Here is a 21591-nt window from a genome sequence, read left to right on the forward strand (position 1 = left end):
CCTGGACAGGTGCAACGAGGTAATCAATATTATTCACTTCACCCGTCAGTGGTTTTAATGTTATGTCTGATCGGTGTATTTTCCCACGTGACTTCATTTTCCACATGATTCCTTTCTTTTCAGATGCGACTCTTTCGCATTTACAGCGTGCGGCTTCATTTTCTCAGACGTGATGCTCTCACGTGAATGGTTATTTTCACGGATAATCACATATTGTTCACGTGACAGTTCACCTCTTCACCTTTGCGGTTTCAAAGCTTCACGTGGTCAAATGCAGCTTCACGTGATTTTTCCAGAAAGGTTCACTGAAGGTGGTATGGTGACATAGCAGGTAGCATTTTCGCCTCACCAGTCCAGGGTCCCTAGGTTCAATCATGAGCTCAGTTTACTGTCTGTTTGGCTTTTCTGGTTTTCTCCCACCTCCCCAAAACATTCCGGTAGGTAGATTGGCTATGCTGAGTGTGTACATGATGCCCTTGCGATGGACTTTTCATTTCTGAACGTGCATTTTGTACCTATAGATTTTGGTCTTACTATAAATAATTGTATCCCACAGGTATTCGTGTCAAGACCGTGGCTCCCAAACTACAGATCTTGCTACCGCTTGGACTTTGGACGGAGACGACCGACTCTGCCATACTTACGTGTATCGTTACAGGATTACACACCAAACTAATACACATCACTTGGAAGATTAATGAGAGCACAGTGACACAAAAACACACCACATTTGACATCTTCCAGGAGACTGATGGCACATTCACTGCTTTAGGGATCTTTTACCCCACGCCAGGTCATGAGCTGAAGAGTGATGATGTATACAGATGTGAGGTCAAGCAAGGAGGAGTAATTTACTATGAAGAGGTATGGCCATCTCGCTGTGAACAGTCACTGTGACATCGTGTGGTTTTATGTGATGCGTTTTGGACTCTTTGGATTGTTTAGAAGGCCCTACTTAGGGTTGCCAGGTCTGTATTTTCCAGTGGCTTACGTTCTATTTTGTATTTTCCATTTTGATTAATTCTATCCATTTACACAACCCTAATAAATTGATTTGAAAAAATGCATGCACTGTTTTGTATGTATGTGGGTGGAAAAATAGTGAACGAGCGTTGTTAAAAGCTGAAAAAATAAAACCAGAAGACTGCTTCGGGTGTATGAACGCGCTGTTGCGTGTCAGTAAATTGATTCACTCATAGGTATTCTTTATTCCTGATAATATATGTAATAATATAAGACCATCTTAAGACCTTGATGGAACCCAAAGCCGTTTAGGATATGATGTGTAGTTTGCGTACTGCTTCATTTAAAATATAGCATAAAATGTTCATGTAAATATCACAACATTCAATAACCATCCTGTTTAATATGAACACCTATATACTTGTTCGTTTATGCAATTATCCATCGCCTGCTCCCCCCCGTCTTCAAATGTCCAGTCTAGGTGAGCCTGTGTCCATTGTAGGCTCAGATTCCTGTTCTTGACCGCTTCATGTTTGTTCTGAGATGCTTTTCTGTTCACCACGGTTGTAAAGAGTGCTTATATGAGTTACCATAACCTTCCTCGCCGCTCGAACCGGTCTGGCCGCTCTCCTCGGACCTCTCTCATCAACAAGACATACTACAGTCTGCAGTACTGCCACTCACTGCATGCTTTTTTTTTATTGTTGTTGTTGTTTGTTTGTTTTTGCACCATTGTGTTTATACTCTAGAGAGTGTCATACGTGAAAATCTAAAATTTCTGAAATACTCTGACCAGCCTGTCTGGCACCATCAATATCGTATTTTTTCCCCATTCTGATATTTGATGTGAACATGAACTGAAGCACTTGACCTATATCTACGTGATTTTCTGTATTATGTTTCTGCCACATGATTGGATAATTGCATGATTAAACAGGTGTAGTAGGTCTCCCGTTTAAAGTGTCTGGTGAGTCCATTTTGGTATCAGTCATGCTTTTATTGTTCAATATAAAGTTTGGGGTTTGAGTTTTGGAATTGGACTGGTTTTCCTGACCACAGGACTACTGTTTTGAGCTACTTCCACTGGGAAGGTTTTCGCATGCAGATTTGGCAACCCGGAACTGGAAACCATGTTTAAAGGTTTATGTATGAGGTGAAGCATAGGTTGTTTTATCAACAACAACAACAAACAAAAAAACTCCAAAAAACCAGACAGTATGGTGCCTGAAACTGTATGAAACATTATCTTAAAGATGTAATGATAGAAACGTTGGCTTCACGGTGCATTGCATTTAAGCCTGTAAAATTCCCTTGTATGGATGTTTTTGTTTTTTTTTTAAATTGTGTGCCAATATAAACATACACATTCATAAATATTAATAACATTTAAAGCTAGAAGATGTGTGCATGTTATAAGTGACAAAGGTCACAGACTTAAATGTCTTCAAGCTGCGGAGTATGTCAATGTGTAAAAATATGTGTTCAATACATTATGCAATTATGAATGGAGTGTTAATAAACTGGTCATTGCGTTGCTTTTTGTTTGATTATATAGGAGTGTGCCTTAGAATTTTAGTCTTTGTTAGATCTATGATTTTAATGCATGGAGTGACCCCCTTCTGATTTACACTTGTGTTAACTGTTAGACTTTTCATTAGGAATAGCATATTGTGTTCTCTGTAACTAGGAGATCATTCCATTACTGAACCACACGGGGGCGCACGATGACTGTAGAGTGCTTTGGCAGTTTTCACCAAATTGTGAGGTTTTTGGAGGTTAAAACCTGATCCACACTTGATGGAAACATCAAGTGTCTAACAGCCAGTTGTATTTTTTTGCTCAAAAAACACTTTGTGACCTTAATATGTAGATTAATGAGAACTTTAAACTTCTTGTTTTTCTTGTAAAAAAAAAAAAAAAAGAAGTAAAAAAATGAATGGTTATTAAGAGACTCTAAGGAAAACTTTGTATGTTTTATTTTTATTTTACTTTATTTTAATTTTAGATCATATAAAAGCTGCTTCATTCATTCATTCATTCATTCATTCATTCATTCAGTCATTCCGCTTGTCCTTTCTTTCTTTCATTCTTTCTTTCTTTTCAAATGTCCTAACAATCTCCAAATTTTCATGTATTACAAAAATGATGATGACACTTCGTTCTTACAAAGGGCTCACACACCACATACATGTGGAACAGCTCCGAATATTGTGCAGCACACACACACACACACACACACCACATACATGTGGAACAGCTCCGAATATTGTGCAGTACACACACACACACACACACACACACACACACACACACCACATACGTGTGGAACAGCTCCGAATATTGTGCAGCACACACACACACACACACACACACACACACACACACACACACACACTACATACGTGTGGAACAGCTCCGAATATTGTGCAGCACACACACACACACACACACACACACACACACACACACACCACATACATGTGGAACAGCTCCGAATATTGTGCAGCACACACACACACACACACACACCACATACATGTGGAACAGCTCCGAATATTGTGCAGTACACACACACACACACACACACACACACACACACACACACCACATACGTGTGGAACAGCTCCGAATATTGTGCAGCACACACACACACACACACACACACACACACACTACATACGTGTGGAACAGCTCCGAATATTGTGCAGCACACACACACACACACACACACACACACACACACACACACACACACTACATACATGTGGAACAGCTCTGAATATTGTGCAGCACACACACACACACACACAGACACACACACACACACACACACACACACACACACTACATACATGTGGAACAGCTCTGAATATTGTGCAGCACACACACACACACACAGACACACACACACACACACACACTACATACGTGTGGAACAGCTCCGAATATTGTGCAGCACACACACACACACACACACACACACACACACACACACACACACACTACATACATGTGGAACAGCTCTGAATATTGTGCAGCACACACACACACACACAGACACACACACACACACACACACACACACACACACACACACACACACACACATGTGGAACAGCTCTGAATATTGTGCAGCACACACACACACACACACACACACACACACACACACACACACACTACATCCATGTGGAACAGCTCCGAATATTGTGCAGCACACACACACACACACACACACACACACACACACACACACACATACACACACATACACACACACACACACACACACACACATGTGGAACAGCTCTGAATATTGTGCAGCACACACACACACACACACACACACACGTGCATGCACACACATAGGGGAACATGCACCAGCATGTGTGCACATGTGGCACACATACACACATATCATCATCATCATCATCATCCTCAGATCTGCATCAGAGGAAGACGGCACTTTGCAAAAGCATGAACAGTCAGTTTGGTTTAAAACGCTTATGCAGTGACAACTTCAGCTTGTGTAAGAATGCTGTGACATAACAGGCGCACCTTAACCAGCATTCTGTTGCATGAGTTGAAGCTACGAGCAGAAATAATCTCACATTTAAACAGCTGAACTCTGCTTCCGTGTGAAGCTGGACAAATCGTGCAGTACACAAATACCTGTCAAATCCTTGCCTGGATTTCTCCACAGTGCACTGACAACAAATATGAATAAAACCTTAAACATAGTAGTTGTGTGCCTGTTTATGAGAACCCTTCATTGCAGACCTCGTTGATGGGACATGGCCATGTGTGTGTGTGTGTGTGTGTTTCCTTCAAAGGCACACATAGACAGAGTTTATAACATTGTTTTGACAAAATGGGGCATAGGTCAAAGCATTGTACAGTCACAGGCATAATAGCTCCTCCTACTTGCTAACAGCAAAAAAACACATAGTGCTAACTTGATGTCACAGTCTGCCAGCCCTCTAATCGTGCCGAAGAGGAAGTGGCACAAGGGAACATGGTGTGTGCGACCTGAACAACTTAGCGTGACAGCATGCCTGCAGAACTGGTTTGTCCTTCATGTTGAACAGTCATGCCGCAACATGCTGTCTGAGAAGAGACCAAATTGGCTTGTTTTTCGAGGGGCTGGGTTTGTCTGCAGGGCAAGAAGCTGACAAACATGTACCATCATCTTCGTCAGCCTTTCGTAATTCACAAACAAGGGGGTTCCCGTATCAGGGAAACAGATCGACGTATTACACCACATATTATACAAGTTTGACCATCTAGATTTAACGATGAGACGTTCCACATGGATAACCCTCGTCGCCCGTGTTCTTAGCACCAAAATAAAGTTAAATGAAAGAATGTTGTAGCACCCAACAGCCTGATTCCAGGCACAGATTCAAGATCATCCAAGTGCCAGCCAGTCTCTATTAGAGGACCAAAACCCATTCGTAAGTCACCTAATCAGTCTACTCTTCAGAATGGCTATGTCATTGAGTCCCTCAAGAGCTGGGAAAGAAACTCACGTCTTTAGTAGAACGCTAGCTTTAATTATCTCTCTGACCATGAAGTCATCGCTGCTCAAGTGATTTCCTATTCATTATCCAATTAGATTAAATGCTGATTTGAAATCATTTGTTTATGACACCTCTTTCACAGTTAAAGCTCAAATAAAAGTAATGTTCTAACCGTATTTGTTCAAATAAAACAAATGATTCGTTGGGAAGTATAAGAATTTGCTGAGATTAAATACAGTAATAATAATAATAATAATAATAATAATGATAATAATAATAATAATAATAATAATAATAATAATACATGAGCCTATTAAGTCTAAGAGGTGCTATTGTCAGATCACTGGCAACCGTGGAAACATTTGGGCTGTCTGTAATCTTAACCCCACTCCACAAGCATGATGGCGTGTCTTCACTGTTTTGTTCTTTGTTTGCATTCTCGGAACGAGCAGCAATAACTAGTTAAGAGCCTTGGGGAAGCTGTTTATGAGTGTGAGCAAATCTGTATCTCTCTCTCTCCTTCCAACACTCTCTCCCTCCCTGAAGACAGAACGGTGACTAATGTTGGCTGCTTCCCAGGCCTCTGTTTACATGTCTGCACTTAGGAGAAGAAGAACCGGTCTGAACCAGTGCATACTGACCCACAAGCCTATTCCAGAAGTCTGCTCTTGCCCCCCTCTCAGACTGGAGCACTACATTGAATGTGGGTACAAATTCCTGGAAAGTCACAGAGGATTCCCGTTTCATTCCCATAGGGCTCAAAGGTGCCACTGGATGTTGAATAAGCAAATTCAACAAAGTCGCTGCACAGATCGCAATTGCAGTGTTTACTTGTAGAACATGTTCGTATCTTGAGGGATTATGCTTATTTGTATTGCCAAACCTGAGGAGGTAGGAAGCTTCAGAAATCGCTTTTAAATACAAAAATAAGGGGCTAAAAATCAGTTACATAATCCCAGATGGCTATATACTCAGTCAGGACTCGTGCAGTAGACTAACGCTTAGCGGGAATGTAAGGGAGCCTGCTGTTATGTAAAACGGACATGAAATGAAGATGGACTAAGTAAACATGCTGATGGTTTGTGCTGCAGGTTAAGCAGGGGGTCGCCCTTCCCCCGTACCCTTCTCGGACTTGTATTTCTCATACCAGCTTTCCCTGACTCACTCTCACTATCAGCATTTCCCTAGCCGTGGGCTGAAAAGTGTGGTGAGGGCTTTCAGTAGCGGTCCCCAAAATGCCTTAATCATCCTTTGCACATGATCTTCACGATCATGATTGCCAGGTGTGTGGTTTGAACTCAACTCTGCAGGCCAAAAGGTCTCCAGAAACAGAGTTGCTGAGTTAGCGCTTCCAAACGACTTTCCTCAGGACATTCCCTTCATTAACTACTGTTAAAGCGGCTGTAAGCGATGTTATCAGTTCTGGCTAACTTCCTCCACTGAAACAGTTGACTGTTTCCTTTCTGTCCCACACCCTTCATCCAAAACTCTGTCCAAAGTCATAGATGCACATATTACAATCGGGTAAAAATAAAAAGATTGCAAATAGTACTTTTGTTCCATGCAAATATAATAATAATAATAATAATAATAATAATAATAATAATAATAATAATTACACAGCTGATATAATATCAAGAAATTTAGCAATGCATGAAATTTGTAGATTTAACTAGGGGTGAAATTACTTCTGCATCCACAATGACACTTTTGTAAACAACATCTAAGCAGGCAACGCTCACAGATAAGCATTAACACTCTTAAGGGAAAAAAAGTTTAACTCTAGAAGAAAAATCCAACAACAGAGTGTTCTCCTATTGGAAAAGTTGAACCCTTTAAGGAAGCTAAGAATCTTTAACAATCAATACCACTTGAGAAACCATTTCTTAAGTCTGTATGCCTGGCTAGCTTTTAAGACAAATAAATTAAATACATATATTATACTGAAAATACACTATGATGAAAGAATGTACTAGTACCATCCATGTACTAGTTCTATACTTTGTTTTAGTAAAAAAAAATATATATATAATAAATGAATAAAAAAATAAATAAATAAATAAAGGACTCCACTTTGAGAACAAGCGTGTAGTAAGCTAAACTGATTGACATGGATATATGTACTTGTAGTAAACCTGGATAGCCTTTTTTTTCTTCTTCTTCTGTTTATAAAAAAGGGCACTGAACCAGACAGCTAGCATTGCTAGCTACGAGAGTTAACTAACTACATTGTATATATTAAAAGTGTGAGAATTTCCACACGATTTGGGATGACAAGAAACCACACTAGATCCTAATTTTTCGAATCGAAAATTTGCCTGAAGTCATGAAAACGAAGATGGGTTTGAATCTCATTGCATTTTTATATGAACGAAGAAAAGTGTCACCGCTAACCTCCGCTAACCAATCCTAGCCATCATCCGTTTTCATATGCATTCACTTTGTATTTATTCTTTTTTGCTCATCTGTACATAAATTGTTAGCTATTTGTCTTAGACCGTGTTTAATTTAAACCAAGATAAAACCTCATTCACAGTGGAACGGATGAGTGAACATCGCAAAATCGTATACCTGAGCAACTCAAAGTCTGCTATTTTGCTCCGTCATCATTTATTGTTTACGTCTGTGCGTGAACATCACGGTTGCTACCGGGTGTTGACTGTGAAGTCAGAGTTCTTGACATCTGACCTTACCTCATGACTAAAGTAAAGCACTTCCAGGTGCAGAGATCACATTTATCTAGCAAGCGGCTCAAGTTCGAAGTCCTGGCATGACTCGTTCATTTCATGACTCCTTACTCAGGGAAAAATGTTATGTATTATAACTGATCATAAAAGCTGCAGAGATGTCCAAGCTATAAAAAAGGGAAGAAACTATTTTAACCCACCCAGAGAAATAGGTTCCTTCTGCAGGGGATGGTTTGGCATTTTGTTTTTCCATTACACAATACAAGCAGTGATTAATGGATTTTTCAGAAACCTCACAGGCTTTGAAATTCTTTCCTGTATGTTTCTGTATAATTTCATGGTTTTAAACCTACTTCACCCAAACATTTGATTGCTGGGAATTCATTAATGGCTACAGTTATAAACAGCCACAGGTGGGTTGCTTTCAAGAACTTCTCACACCGTGATCTTTTTTCCCCACTTGTACCTTCAGCCAACGTTCAGAACGTCCAGAACCTTCTAGGTTTTGCAAGGAAAATAATAAGTTCATCACATTCTCCGCGTTTGAGTCCTTCCTCTTTTTTCCCCCTGTCCATTTTTCTGCGTACAGGATGAACACCTCAGCCCTCAGGGGTCCCCAACCGATAAAAGGTGTTTCTTTTGGAAGCGTTTCTGCAGAACAGCTGTGCGAGGCCTCCTGCCAAGTCTCTTTTTCACAAGTCCCCATTTCACACGGTGCACGTGTTGTTCATGCTGAAATCCACAGCAAACACAGCGAGAAATGGCCGCTGCAGAACAAAGGTTTTCGACATTGTCCATGTGGCTCCCAGGAGAAAGATAAGCCCACCTGATGACTGGTGGCATTATTTAGTCTCCTTACTGAGAGCTTTGTTTTGTTGTTCTGGGCTGTTTTGTGTGCATGTCTGTATCTAGTCATGTGTCCTTCAGTGTAACTAATTACTTCCAAGAAACATGACGTTTGGAAGAGAAACAAAATAAGACGACTGTTAAAATAGTATAGCACAGATAGCACATACATTGATAAGCTAGGAACTGAAGAATACTCCCAAGACCAAAAACAGCATGAAAGCATGTGAAGCCTTCTCATACATGCTACTAGGTCTTATTATGTAACATGGTCGTATTTTTTTCAGGCTTTTTATGCTGAACAAAGCTGTCCAATCTTCTAATGTTGCTTTGTTCAGCTTGAAGTATGAGGCTCAGTGTGTTTCTGATAGTCTGACCCTCTGCTATATTGCATGATGTCATTTGTTTGTGTCTGCTGCTTAACAAAAATCTTATGGATCTCATCAAGCACTTTGGTATTGTAGAGCGTATAAGCTGTGTATGATGAGCACGATGGTGTAGATATGAATGCTGCAAAAGGCAAGGAGTGTCTCATTTTCAGTAGTAACTAAATCACTTTGTTTTCCAAAAATCTGGCAGGGGACCAATGTTCACACAGCCATTTCATCCCCCAGACACTGATTCTCCTTAAAGGGCAAACAACAACACGCTGAAGCCGGCAGGGCTGCCATCCCCTCTGTAACCCCCTGGCACTGGGACAAGTCGAAAAAGCAGCGCAAACCAGAGCAAGCCGGTCCTCCCTCACAACCCCAGCACACTCACCCACATGCATTTCCACTTCCTTTCCCTCGATGTAGCTCTCACTCTCGGGCTTTTTCGCTTCGCCCTCTCACATGTTTTCCGTCTCAATTTCTGAGCAGCTGTGTGACTGCTGCAATGTGACTTCTCTTCCTAAAAGAAGACGACAAAAAAACGAAAGAGCTTTTGCAGGAATTGACACATGAAAGCAAAAGCTTTGCTGGTATAACTATGAAAGCACTTTTTCCAGGCTCGCACACAGTAGCCTGTTTCCTCTACTAGGTCAGAGGTGTGCATGTTTAACCAGTCAGCTGATTTAACCTCAGTGCAACGTTTTGCTTGATATTGTCTCAGCCATGTCTGTGAGTTCGAAGTGGTTAAAAACTGAATTGTAATGCCACATGCTTTCAAATCAAGTCCTATCTTGGACAGGATTGGGGAAAAAAACTCCCAAATCATTTCTGAGAAAAGTAGCTGAGTAACATTTCATAGTAACATTGAGAAAAACAACAACAACAAAAAAAAACACTGCTTGGTATGTGTTTTGCTCAAGGCAAGCACATTAGTCTCAAAAGTAGCTCCAGCGTAACAGTATCAGTGCCAAAACAACAAAAACAGCGAGTATATTTTTTGCCCATAGGAACCTAGATTGACTGCAATTAAGTATCACATATCTGCTTCCAGACAAGTTGAGTCAGTGAACTTGGTCACCTTGTTTACTAAAATTCAAAATCAGCTATGGTATAAACATGCTTCCTTGAGATTCTATTTTGGTAAATGACACACCACTATCCCCACACCCTTCATGTTCCATAGATAGACCTTGCCAATGTTCATGGTGCTTAAAATAATGAGACTGTGACATGTTAACCCATTATAATCATCTCGCCGGTAAGCCCTAATCTAAACCTAGAAACTAATTTGCCCGACTTGCCTGCTGGCTTTTCAGCCAGGCCTTACTAGAACCGCCTATTTTCACAGGAAGAGGCATTTTCGCCTCTTTTCACAGGAAGAGGCGTTGCATTTGACTGGCATTTGTAATCCAAACAGTCACAGACTTTTCCTGGAGCCCACTGGCAAACTTGAGACTTGCCACCACAACTTCCTTCAAAAGAAACTCTTGAGCAACTTTTAATGGCATGACTCCATGAATTTATTTTCCAGGCCAGTAATTAAATATTGCTCCAGAAAAAAACCCCACTGAGTCACAGTGATCGACATTTTATTTGCCTGTTAGGAGAATCGGACTGGATGTGTACTTACAAGAAATTGCAGGCAGTCGTCCAGAGTGTAACCTTTGAGAATCTGATGTTTGTGGCCAGAAAAGTAAATGAGTACAGTGACCTCCAGAGCTATTCATTAATAAATTAATATATAAAAAGATGAACACATGCAGTAAGTTGTATTTCGAGCATACATTTAACTGATGGTGGGGCACGGTGGCTTAATGGTTAGCACACTTGCCGCACATCTCCAGATTTGGGGGTTCAATTCCCACCTCTGCCCTGTGTGAGTGGGGTTTGCATGTTCTCCTCATGCTTCAGGGGTTTTCCCCTGGTATTCTAGTTTCTTCCCCCGGTCCAAAAACATGCATTGTAAGGTGATTGGCATCTCTAAGCTGTCCGTAGTGTGTGAATGGGTGTGTAAATGTCCCCCCCCCACACACACACACACACTCTCTCTGTTTCCTGCCCCCAATAAGTTCAGCACAACTAATTTTCTTTTGTCCTTGGCTAGAACTGTTCAGAGCAAGCAGTAAATGCGTGTTTCTTTACTCCACCATTTTTGCAGAAAATATGGGGGTTGGGGATTGACTTAATTATCTTCTGAGATGGAGATGAGTGACATTAAGCTCTTGCTCTGTATAAATAGAAGCGTAGGAGGACTGCTTCCCCCTTCACTGTTGTGGTTGAATGCACTGAACCACAGAAGGAGAACAAAACTTTTTTTTCCATATTCCTAGCACCACACCACAAACAAATCAAATGCACTTCGCAGCACTCATGTTTATGTTGATCCTAATTTCTGTGTTGGTTTTTGCATCAAATATTAAATAAGAAGTCTATTTTTGAATAAATAGGAATCTTATCGCATGGTGTACTCAATTTGTTGTATATTAACAAAATGTGCATTGTGCATGTAAATTATCATTCAATCTGTTGAAAAGATCCTCTCTCTCTCTCTCTCTCTATATATATATACATCTATCCATCCATCTTCTATACGACTTATCCTTGAGGGTCTTCAGGGAGCTTATCCCAGGGAGCATTGGGCACAAGGCGGGGTACACCCTGGACAGAATGCCAATCCACAATGGCACACTCACATACAGACCCACACACCCATTCACACACTTTAGACATGCCAATCAGTCTACCATGCATGTCTTTGAACTGGGGGAGGAAACCAGGGCACACACAGGGCAGCGAAGGGAATTGAACCCTGGCGGTGTGAGGTGAACGTGCTAACCACTAAACCACTGTGCAGCAAATAATGAAGCCCTTGATTAGCTGCATCAGGTGTGCTAAAGACAACACCTGTTTTTCATATTTGTGCTGTCGTGAGGGATTCTATTCAAGGGGTTGAATAATTTTGAAACTGGAGAAGTCATTATAAGTTGCATTTGCAGTTGAATTTGGGGAAATCACTTGAAGCATTCATTGTGTTGAACTATTTCAACTGCTTTTGCTTGATTTGTTCACTGCAAACAGCTGAAAGTCTGTAAATTTTGAGAAAAAACCTGATTTGCAATGGGGGTTGAATCATTTTGTTTGCAGCTGTATATATCCCTGCTGCAAACTCCAGACTGGCCTGACCAGCTGCCGAAACAGACGTTGATCTGGTCAAACTGGTCGAGCATCTTTGCCAGCTGGTTAGCCATTTTCCAGCTTTCTTATTACTTGACTAAGCTGCCTTTATTTAAAAACAACTTGTGTCGCATTATTAGTGGTAACCCTACGTTCACACTAAAAATCAATAAAGTATTCGAATGCTTTCTACCTCTGAAAGCATCCTTACAAACTGCATCACAGTATGGTACAACGACTGCACATTACATGACCAGAAGGCACTACAACAGGCAGTGAAAACTGACCAACACATCACTGGAACACAGCTGCCCAACATTAGGGTCATTTTTAAAAAGCATTGCTTGCAGAGAGCGAGAGGTATTATCAACGGCACCTCTGCAGGAAAAAGCTACAGAAGTCTGCGTTGTCGCACAAAAAAAAAGACTCATGAATAGCATTTTCCCTTTAACTGTACTAATGCTGAAATCAGCTTCTAAGCATTAATTACCAGCCTCCACTTAACAATTAAACATTAGCATTAAACACCATACCATACAGTATCATGCATTACCGCTATTATCTGCAATTATTTGTAAGTACTTGCAAATTACTGCAATTGTCTGTCATACTACAGTTTTTTATATCAGACTGTTATTTGCACTTTATTGCTATTTGAACATCTACATTTACTGTAATCCACTGTATGTACCATCATGCTGTTTACCTCTATCTGTGTACTGGTTATCGCAACCTATTGCACCACAATTCCTATTTATTGCATTTGCATTACTGGTATGCATCATTCTGTTTACCTTGACCTGTACACTGTTATCTTAACTTATCGCACCATAACCTTTTTTGTTTCGTTTATCTTATTTACAATTCGCACAACTGGTTGGATGCTAACTGCACTTCACTGCCTCTGTACTTGTACTCTGACAATGACAGTAAAGTTGAACCTAACCTAAGCTAAGAAAGCGACAGGCTGGTCGCTTTGTGAGTTTCACAAACAGTGGCAAACAATTGTCTCAAGTCTATGCAAGTTGGGTAGAATGTTTCTTGACGTTAAGCAACAAATCCAAACGATTGGCTTGAATGATTTCCCAGGCTAAGCCTTGGGTGCATGTGGGCCAACGTTCCTACAGTTCCCCACTTGAATCTTTACTTCTTACCTGCAATCATTTCCCATTGATGTGGTGGACACACCCACAAGAGACACACTACAAGTAGAATGAGGGAATTATCCCATCAGAAACCGTTTCATTTTCACCAGTGCTTACCAGATGGCAAAAATGGTCTACCAGTTTGACAAGCTTGGTTTGTGTTTTCGCAGCTGATAGTTGGTTAGATTAAAGGGGCGGGTTCAAATGAGGATAATTGAAGCTAGACTTACACTTACATTTATTCATTTAGCAGACGCTTTTATCCAAAGCGACCTACAAATGAGGAAATACAAGCGAAGTGACATGTCAAGCATAGAACAATACAAGTAGTGCTACCGTAAAAGATCTTTTAATCAAGTTCTAGAGAAGCAAAGGGTGCAGAGTAGAGGTGTAAGAGCCAGAGTATTTATTTATTTATTTATTTTTTTGTCATTGTTGTTTTTTAATAATGTGGGGGTTGGAAAGTTAGGGGTTAGTTAAGTGTTCATGGAAGAAGTGGGTCTTTAGCTGTTTTTTGAAAATACTGACAGATTCTGTGGTCCGGATTGAGGCTGGAAGTTCATTCCACCACTGAGGGACGGTTACTGTGAAGGTTCTGGAAAGGGTCCTTGAGATTTATTTAAACATTACGCATGGCTCAGGTACTGATCCTCTGGTTTGACTTATTAGTATTCGCTTTCTTACATTTCAAGTACAAACTCTTGACATTTTTTTTTCTTCTTTCTGTCACCGTTCCCGTTTAGTCTATTGATTTGTTGTTGTTGTTGTTGTTGTTGTTTTAAACAGCACCATACAAACCACTGAAGAAACACATACTTTTGAGAGCTGAGCAGGCTTTACATGCTGAGAAATGTCAATACCATCAGCAGTGTGTCAGCAGGCAGCCTGTTACCCGCATACCTTTAAATGGCTGTGGCTGTCAGTTTAAATGCCTCATGATGTCACGAATGTTTACCTTCAGACATGAAAGATCAGTCTGCATGAAGAAAGGAAAAAAAAAAAAAGAAAAAAAGGGGGAATTCACAGTGCGATCTGATTGGCTGGAAAATGTTCTGTTCTCTGCAGACATACGCCTGGAGACAGGAGAGCCAATGAGAAGAGGCGGTGGGTGTGACCTAAGTGCTGCGCTCTGAGGGAGGTCTGGTTTCCTGCTAAACCGCAGCGTTTGTCCGGATGTGATTTTGTGCACGAGGGCAGCTGCATGCTGCGTTGTGTTGCGTCTTTATCGTTCACTTGCATGTTTTGAGCTCGACAACGATGCGATTTAGCAAAGGCGGTGTGTGAAATTCATGGTTCACATGCTTCAGCAGCTGATTGAAGACACACACACACACTACATGCTAGCTGACCGCAGCAAACACAGCTGTTCTGACAGTCACAAGTTACAGCATGTCAAAGAACAATAACAAAACCATTGCACGTGAACACACACTGTTATGCTACGAAGTCATACTTTACCTGGTCATATATATATATATATATATATATATATATATATATATATATATATATATATATATATATAATACACCAGTATAGACCTGTTGTTTTAGATGCATGCTCTATGCATGAGTGTCTGTCTATCTGTAACATTTGACTGCATGTGGCACTGTGGTCTGTGGTACAATCAGACCATTGTGTCCAATCTTGGCGTCATACGTTTTTTGGCATGACATTTCTCTGCGGTACAATGTCTCTAGCCACAGAACTATAGAGCACACCTGGCTTTGTTTTCTCAGCATTCAAACCATTTTATTGGTACCTGGGCTCCAATCCAGTGTCACTGCCAAAATCTGAGATAAGAATGCTGATAAGGCTTGTGCTGGGTCTTTATTGTTCGCTAAGGCCTCCGCCTGTACAGGACACAATGTTATTGAAATGAGAACAGCAGTGCTATTGAAATGTGCACAGTTTTTGTAAGACCAAACTTACCAGCTGTCATAAGGTCTGTAACATTAAAGGCCACTAAAATCGTTTCGGATAAACGATCTCGAAGGTCTGTTTTCAGAATTTAATGATATGCAGCCAGTCAAGGAAGAGGGTTTGATACTTGCTACTGTGAATGTAGGGAAGTTCAGAAACTATATCCTTTCTACCAGTACTTTCTAGCTGGCAAAGATGGTCTTCAAGTTTGACTAGCCTGGCCTGTGTTTTGGCAACAGTACATAGTTGGTCAGACTAAACTGGGATTTTTAAGCAGGGATGAATTAGCATCAAGGCTAATCGAAGCTAGAAATGTTTCAACATGCAGCATGTCTAAGCCACTGATCCTTCCTTTTTTAAGCCTTGCTTTTATTTCAAGGACAAACTTTGAACATTATGTTCCTACATTGACCATATTCGTTTAGTCTGTTCATTCATGTTTTTAGAACAGCACCATACAAAAATGCTGAAGAAAAAACATGCTTTTGAGTGCTGAGCAATTCTTTAATAAGTTTCATGGCTGAGACATGTTAATCCTATTGATCAATGTTAATGTTAATCAGTCCCTACTGGATTTCGCTGAGTTTTTTGTGAATTGTTGCAGCCAAAAATGCTTGATTTTGCTGCGACATTTTTTTAAAAACCTTTTTTCCGGAAAACTACTCGCGTAGACCTAGTGTCTAGTATATATACACTAGTGTATGAATAATGTTAGTCTGCATTTTAGTGCACAGTAACAAAATTGGTGTGGTCCTAGAGGAATACATTGACTACGTTTACATGGACAGCAATGGTCTAATTATTGACCTTATTCTGAATAAGACAATATTCTGATTAAGGTGTTTACATGAGTCACTTTTAGAATATTCATTTCATGCTCATGTTTTACGTGTTATAGAACATAGATGGATTATCTGCACACATCATTACGTCCCCGCGCCATGCCGTCCGACGTTCCCTCCAGAATTTCACGTATCGACATACAGTTGGTCTTCGTTATGGGACCGTATACAGTTTTGGGTGTTTCATTTTTAATTTTACGAAAGCTTCAATTGTGGTTAATTATTTGTCGTGCTGTACGTGCACATAGACGACTGCTTGAAGCCAGGGGCTGCGTCCGATGCACGTACATACATGTATTTCGCCTACTATTTAGTAAGTAAGTTCGTGGTTTCAGACGCAGCCGTGCTCTCTTGTTTACTGTTAAACGGTTGGGCACTGATATGTGTGATCGTGTCCTATCGCACAATGCGGTGAAAACTCCCACACGACGTTAATAGTGTGATTAAGGTGTGTACATGTCTGTAACGCGACTAAAACAGGAATACTCCACACGTCTTAATACGATTTGTGTTTACTTCGAGGATGACTTTAATCAGATTAAGGTCATCAATAATCGCTGTTTACATGCTAGTTTCTTAATCAGAGTATCGTCTTAATCGGGTTAATATTGAATTATTGTTGTCCGTGTAAACGTACTGACTGTTAACTTACTGGCTTACTGCATTTTTGTAAGTTATCCAATTAGCCTCATAGGGAAGATATTCCCTCACAGAGGAAGAATCTTTGACAAAATATACAGAATATTTCTTGGGTAATATCAAAATAAACTCATCAAGCATTGTATATTTTCAGCCAGACCGTACTGAGTTCAGATTTGGATGAGGCCTGATGAGTATAATGAGTCAGAGTACAATGGATTTTGGTATCTTATGATCATTATCTGCATGCCTATTTCACATGATGAGAATTTCAGCTTCTACCTCAATTTCAGTGTGGGTTGAATATGACTAATGAGACAGTGTAATATCCACTGTGTCAGTGCCAAGTGTGAGTAGCAGAATATCAGAACCGAAAGTGAAATGCTTTTATCTTGTTGGTTGTATGTAATGTAGCTGTCTGTATTTTCAGAGCAGAAGTTTTGGGTGTGGAGGAATATAGGGAAATTCCAGATGACGTACTGAAGTATCACTTCATGTTGTAACACCAGTGCAACTCAGCTGATTGATGATAATGTTTAGCAGTGTAGTCGAGGCCATTTGCACGTATACACCATATGCTCACGTTGTTACAGGGCTGCTTGCATATATATATATATATATATATATATATATATATATATATATATATATATATATATATATATATATATATATACTGTCTTTTAATAAGGCTAATCTTTGACACACTTATTTATTCTGTATTGCATTGTTTACAAGGATGGAAAAAGAAAAATTGCTGCTTGTTTAGAATTTCATTGTCCAGTTTCATACATAGCTTACCGGATCATTTTGATTGGTTTATCCTGTCAATTTCTGCCACGCATAAACTTGAACACAGGAGCAGACGTGCAGATTTGGTGTCAGGGTAAAGTGATTCAATTTGGAATGAAAACTCTTGTAAATGTTTAGATAGATAGATAGATAGATAGATAGATAGATAGATAGATAGAATGAATCACATAACAGCTACCAACAGGGGAGGATGAAACACATGAAGCTAACCACAGCATCTTTCATGAGTACTGCTCATGTTACATCACACATATGTGAAGACACTCAGAGGAAAGCACCAGCTAACAAACAAGCTGTAAAACCCTTGACATTTTTTGTCATTTAAAAAAAAACAACAAATTTAACTATAGCATTTTCTGCTTTTTTTTGTATTTCTTTTTGCTCTCTGTGCATACTTTATTTTTATATTGTTAAAATATTTCAATTAAAAAAATATTAAAAAGGAAAGCCCTAACAACCCTCATCCACATAAATGAGCTCACAGGTGCCCACAATTTTCTAGTGTCCTTTCTAGTGTTCTTTTCTACTGACTGGGAGAGAGTAATGCCTCCTTCCCATGCAGACCTCACTCTAATTATGACCACTTGGTATTATAGGGTTATTATTCGATCTCTAGGCGATAAGGTGACCACTTTTCTGTTGTGCCACTCGGAAAGCTAAGACTCTCGTCTCTGTTGATTCAGTTGAAAAATTGTGAGGTGTTACTGGTATTACTAAAGGATTGGCATTAATTAACATTAATGTTAATTCCATGAATTTGTACAAAAAATTGATCCATTGTCTGGCTTTCTTAAAATCTCGATTCAATTCAGTTTTATTTGTTCAGCGCTTTTTACAATGGACATTGTCTCAAAGCAGCTTTACGGAAACATATAAACACAGGATACAGATTTTAAGTTATATTTTATTTCACATATAAATTATTTTAAAATCTCCCCTTACAATCTCAGAATGTGCCTTTGAAACTTTCCTTGATATAATAGCAGACTCTAGCTTTTCATTTTGATTGCTGTTTTATCTGATAAGCACACTTCTTTGTAAGACTTGACCAGTTGTAAAACCTAATTACATTATTCCACAAGCAAAAAAAGGTTTATCTGAACTCTCCTAAGCAGTGATGGCCGGCAGTGATATTAGATGAGAGGGATCAAATCTAATATCTATCAATAGCTTGACCATGAAATGATTAGGATTGTGCACCAGAAGGATAGAACCCAGAAGAAACCCATGTGAACACTGGGAAAACATGAGAAACTCCACACAGACACTAACCCGAGCTCAGGATCAAACCACGGACCCTGGAGTGTGTACCACAATCTAAATTGTATGTTGAGTAACTGGCAGATAGCTAACTACCTTGTTAATTCTATGTAACATTCTTGGACTAATATTAGCAGTGTTTAATAAGTATAGGTTTTCTCTCTCAAACAGAAAACACTGTTCCAACAAGTTTACTCACGTACTAGATCAGGTGATGCAATTCATCCCGACCCATTCATTCATTTTGGTTTGATTTTGTATTGGTATAGTTTTAATGGTCATATTTATAATGTATTATTTATTACATATCAAATGCAAGTAAATTAGTTAATAGCAGTTTCTTTTAGACAATCAGTGTGTTGGTGTCTTTGATTAGAGTTGGAATGGAATATTTTCCTCCCTTTTCACATTGGGGGATAATCAGATTTTAAACTACTACAATATCTCATAAAAGTGAGTACACCCCTCACATTTTTGTAAATATTTGATTATATCTTTTCATGTGACAACACTGAAGAAATGACACTTTGCTACAATGTAAAGTAGTGAGTGTACAGCATGTGTAACAGTGTAAATTTGCTGTCCCCTCAAAATAACTCAACACACAGCTAAACCGCTGGCAACAAAAGTGACAAAAGTGTCAACAAAGTGTCAATATTTTGTGTGGCCACCATTATTTTCCTTCATGCCTCTTGGGCATGGAGTTCACCAGAGCTTCACAGGTTGCCACTGGAGTCCTCTTCCACTCCTCCATGACGATATCACGGAGCTGGTGGATGTTAGAGACCTTGTGCTCCTCCACTTTCTGTTTGAGGATGCCCCACAGATGCTCAATAGGGTTTAGTCCATCACCTTCACCTCAGCTTCTTCAGCAAGGCAGTGGTCATCTTGGAGGTGTGTTTGGGGTCGTTATCATACTGGAATACTGCCCTGCGGCCCAGTCTCCGAAGGGAGGGGATCGTGCTCTGCTTCAGTATGTCACAGTACATGTTGGCATTCATGGTTCCTTCAATGAACTGTAGCTCCCCAGTGCCGGCAGCACTCATGCAGCCCCAGACCATGACACTCCCACCACCATGCTTGACTGTAGGCAAGACGCACTTGTCTTTGTACTCCTCACGTGGTTGCTGCCACACACGCTTGACACCATCTGAACCAAATAAGTTTATCTTGGTCTCATCAGACCACAGGACATGGTTCCAGTAATCCATGTCCTTAGTCTGCTTGTCTTCAGCAAACTGTTTGTGGGCTTTCTTGTGCATCATCTTTAGAAGAGACTTCCTTCTGGGACGACAGCCATGCAGACCAATTTGATGCAGTGTGCGGCGTATGGTCTGAGCACTGACAGGCTGACCACCCACCCCTTCAACCTCTGCAGCAATGCTGGCAGCACTCATACGTCTATTTCCCAAACACAACCTCTGGATATGACGCTGAGCACGTGCACTCAACTTCTTTGGTCGACCATGGCAAGGCCTGTTCTGAGTGGAACCTGTCCTGTTAAACCGCTGTATGGTCTTGGCCACCTGTTGCAGCTCAGTGTCAGGGTCTTGGCGATCTTCTTATAACCTAGGCCATCTTTATGTAGAGCAACAATTCTTTTTTTCAGATCCTCAGAGAGTTCTTTGCCATGAGGTGCCATGTTGAACTTCCAGTGACCAGTATGAGGGAGTGTGAGAGCGATGACACCAAATTTAACACACCTGCTCCCCATTCACACCTGAGACCTCGTAACACTAACAAGTCACATGACACCGGGGAGGGAAAATGGCTAATTGGGCCCAATTTGAACATTTTCACTTAGGGGTGTACTCACTTTGGTTGCCAGCGGTTTAGACATTAATGGCTGTGTGTTGAGTTATTTTGAGGGGACAGCAAATTTACACTGTTACACAAGCTGTACACTCACTACTTTACATTGTAGCAAAGTGTCATTTCTTCAGTGTTGTCACATGAATGTGAGGGGTGTACTCACTTTTGTGAGATACTGTGTATCTTTAATTAAGGTTGAGATATGTGCAAAACAAATATTTCCATTTCAGGAAGCCTGTAGTTTTCAGAACTTTGTACAGTAGAAAAGGGCAATATTTCACCATGTGAAGGATTTTCCCAGGCTGCCACACATAACATCAATGTCATTAGATGTTGTCATGGTTTGTCCAAAACTATGGGCTGTTACCCAATGTAGCAAAGAGAACCAATACCAGATAACTTACGTTTTAGCTTTTTATTCTTTTAGTTACTATTTACTATTACAAAACGTAACATTTTGTACTTGAAGTTGAATTAAATTTATGTAATTCAGAATTTATGAAACAATTTAGAGAAATAACAGTGGGAAAAAAAATCTCAGGGACAAAGTGTCCATCATTTAGTACCCTTGACCACTGTTTAGTAGGGCCCTTTGA

At 40.2% G+C, this 21591-nt stretch overlaps 1 protein-coding gene across 1 annotated transcript in view; it reads right to left on the bottom strand.

Annotated features, from left to right (window-relative positions):
* Positions 1-21591, bottom strand: part of si:ch211-1a19.3 (uncharacterized) — a 39556-nt gene that overhangs the window by 12873 nt on the left and 5092 nt on the right. The window contains exon 2 of the mRNA XM_053634196.1: positions 9779-9907. Coding sequence (XP_053490171.1) covers positions 9779-9907 — 129 coding nt within the window. The remainder of the gene's footprint in view (positions 1-9778; positions 9908-21591) is intronic.

The sequence above is a fragment of the Ictalurus furcatus genome, chromosome 10, assembly GCF_023375685.1.
Source record: "Ictalurus furcatus strain D&B chromosome 10, Billie_1.0, whole genome shotgun sequence".
Lineage (NCBI taxonomy): Eukaryota > Metazoa > Chordata > Actinopteri > Siluriformes > Ictaluridae > Ictalurus > Ictalurus furcatus.